The following is a 2,606-nucleotide window of genomic DNA, read 5'->3' on the forward strand; positions in this document are numbered from 1 at the left end:
CGAAACCCTTGTACCTCCAGCCAGCCCTTCAGAAAGTTAAGCTAGGGGATTGTCTTCTTACTCCGATGACTTAGATGAAGGGGAACACTGTGCCACTGCCATTCAGATTAATTCTCCACCTCTTCTAACTATGGCTTCAATGCTGTTAATAAATACCGGGCATTGTCTGCCATGGTTAGACATGATTACATGTGTCAGTTTCAGAACACAGTTCATGCGCACGGCCGGGTAAACACATAATAATATCGAGCTTTACATTAAAAAATTTGTTACATGGAGAGAACAGCTCCTCATGCAGGTTGAAACGTGGATGGCCAATTCAAATATAAGAAGTAATGAACGTCATGTATAACGACGTTGTGTAAGAAATGAACAGTCTTGCTCTACTAATTTACTCATATTAGTGATCAGGAGGCGTGTGATGCAAAAAATGGGAATGGATTATTGGATCAGTCAATTATATTGACAGAAGACGTCGAAGAAGAGGATGCACAGAAATGTGAAGTAGATCAGCTGATGATGAGGTACTGGCGAAGGGCGAGAAGCGGCGTTAGGGTGGCGAAGAGAAGATGCGCCACCTTGGCCGCCAGTGGCAGTGGAAAGGGCGGCACGGTTATCGCAAGGGTGAAGCTGCTGAGCATTGAGGAGCTCCCCCGAGAAAGAAACAGCAGTGGTGCTTACGCACAAACCCGGATTACCATGCAAATCCAGACGGTTACTCAGCTTCTCAATGAAACGAGCAGAGAAAGGGACGGCTCCGCTCAGGAAATTCTGGCTGAGGTTCAAGTAGCTGAGTTGCTGTAGCTGCTCCAAGGAAGGCGGAATGCTGCCCTCCAGTTTGTTGTTGCTCAAGTTCATGACGCTGATGTTGAAGAGGGCGTGTAGGTCGGTGGTAGAGATGGGTCCCGTTAATGAGGAGTCTGCCATGCTCAGCTCTCGCAGCTGCGGCCATCCGCCCAGGACGAAGGACGGTAGGGCCCCATGGAGTGGATTGCTGTCCATGAGGAAGTACTCCAGGCTGGTGAGCCTGGACAAGGAAGCAGGCAGCGGGCCTGTGAAGCCGTTCTGGCTCAACGCCAAGAATTGGAGGTTGCGCAAGCTGCCTAGCTGAGCGGGTACGGTGCCCTTGAGCTGATTGGAGCTAAGGTCCAGCTTTTGCAAGGCCTGCAGGCCCCCGAAGGAGGTGGGTATGCTTCCCTGCAGCAGATTTCCGCTGAGGTCCAAAATGGAGAGGCTGGGAAGCTCTCCAAGCACGGGAGGCACGGCGCCTGACAGCACGTTGTAGCTGAGATCCAAATGCTCCAGCACTTTCAAGACGCCCAGCCCAGCAGGAATGCTGCCCTGCAGGTTGTTCTGCGCCAGGCTCAGCACCTGCAGGTTCTTGAGGCGCCCCAGCGCCGTAGGGATGCTGCCCACCACAGCCTTGTTGGAGCGCAGGCTGAGTTCCTGTAAGGAGGCGGGAAGCTGCAGCGGAATGGTGGTGCGCTGGCTCATGATGCACTCCGAGATGAGCAGCGTGCGCAGAAAGGGGAGCTGCGAGATGGCGCTGGCCGGAATGGTGGCGCCCAGCTTACAGTGTTGCCGCATGCCGCTGCCGAACTGCAGCCGCGTCACGTGCATCAGCTTATCGCCCGCCCCTTGCACTTGCTCGCACAGCATTCCCTGCAAAAGGTCCTGCGTGCAAGGGCGAGGGTGCAACAACCGGAAATTGGACACATCCAGCAACGACTCCATGACTTGGAAGAGAGCCTCCAGCTCCGATGGGTTCATGGCTGCCGCACTGGCGCTGGCCCCAGAGACTAGCTTCTGTCCTGGCTGCGGAGGAGGTGGAGGTGGGTACCCCGGCCCCGCCTTGCAAGATGCTTTGCTGCACAACCGCAGCAGCAGCAGAAGCAGCAATATCTTCACTAAATATGTGGCACGCATCGCCATCATGGCTGAAGAAATTGGCTGGGACGCTGCCGTGGCCGGCTGCAGCTCGATCTGATTAGATCCACGAAAGCGCTGTGGTGTGGCATGCGCATGGAGCGGAGCTCGACCATATAAGGATCAGAGCTCAACTCAGATGTAATTTCTTTTGAGCAACACTATAAACAGTGAGTTTTGTCATGGAGGGACAAGCCAGCTTTGAGCTTTCAACCACAAGCACTTATATGCAACTGATGATCCATGGGAATATTTGCGCCGTGCGTGCGCATGCATATATTGTGATGTGTGTTGGTAGCTGGTCGGAGGAGGCAGGCAATTGCCATCTAAATATCGCGAAAATAAGTAATCTCCGGCCAAGCTGATGAACTGATGTATTGGTGGCCGGCGACACAGTTGCTGTACTCTCTGCTCCCAGAACTAAAGAGCGGACTTCAGAATCTTGTGCAATATATATCCTGTTATAACTCTCTCCGTTACGCATGTGGCTTTGTGCCGTTTGATTAGGCTCAGGCAAATTAAAAGGCCCAGGAAGACTCCATGGACGCCCTAATGCTGCCAATTTGATGTTATGCATGATGATGAAATTGAGGATAGCATGCATAGAATGTTAGGAGATAGAATGCACGTGATTGCAATTTATGAATGATGATCCAAGTACCTCACCTCTTACACCTCTT

At 52.5% G+C, this 2,606-nt stretch overlaps 1 protein-coding gene across 1 annotated transcript; it reads right to left on the reverse strand.

Annotated features, from left to right (window-relative positions):
• Positions 1-229: 229 nt before the first annotated feature.
• On the reverse strand, positions 230-2,343 carry LOC147454983 (uncharacterized). Its single transcript, XM_086516830.1, has one exon. It carries the CDS (start codon positions 1,933-1,935, stop codon positions 454-456), a length of 1,482 nt encoding a protein of 493 aa, XP_086372956.1. The 5' UTR covers positions 1,936-2,343; the 3' UTR covers positions 230-453.
• Between the last annotated feature and the right edge of the window lie 263 nt (positions 2,344-2,606).

This window comes from Adiantum capillus-veneris, chromosome 7 (genome assembly GCF_014529385.1).
Source record: "Adiantum capillus-veneris isolate H3 chromosome 7, ASM1452938v2, whole genome shotgun sequence".
NCBI lineage: Eukaryota > Viridiplantae > Streptophyta > Polypodiopsida > Polypodiales > Pteridaceae > Adiantum > Adiantum capillus-veneris.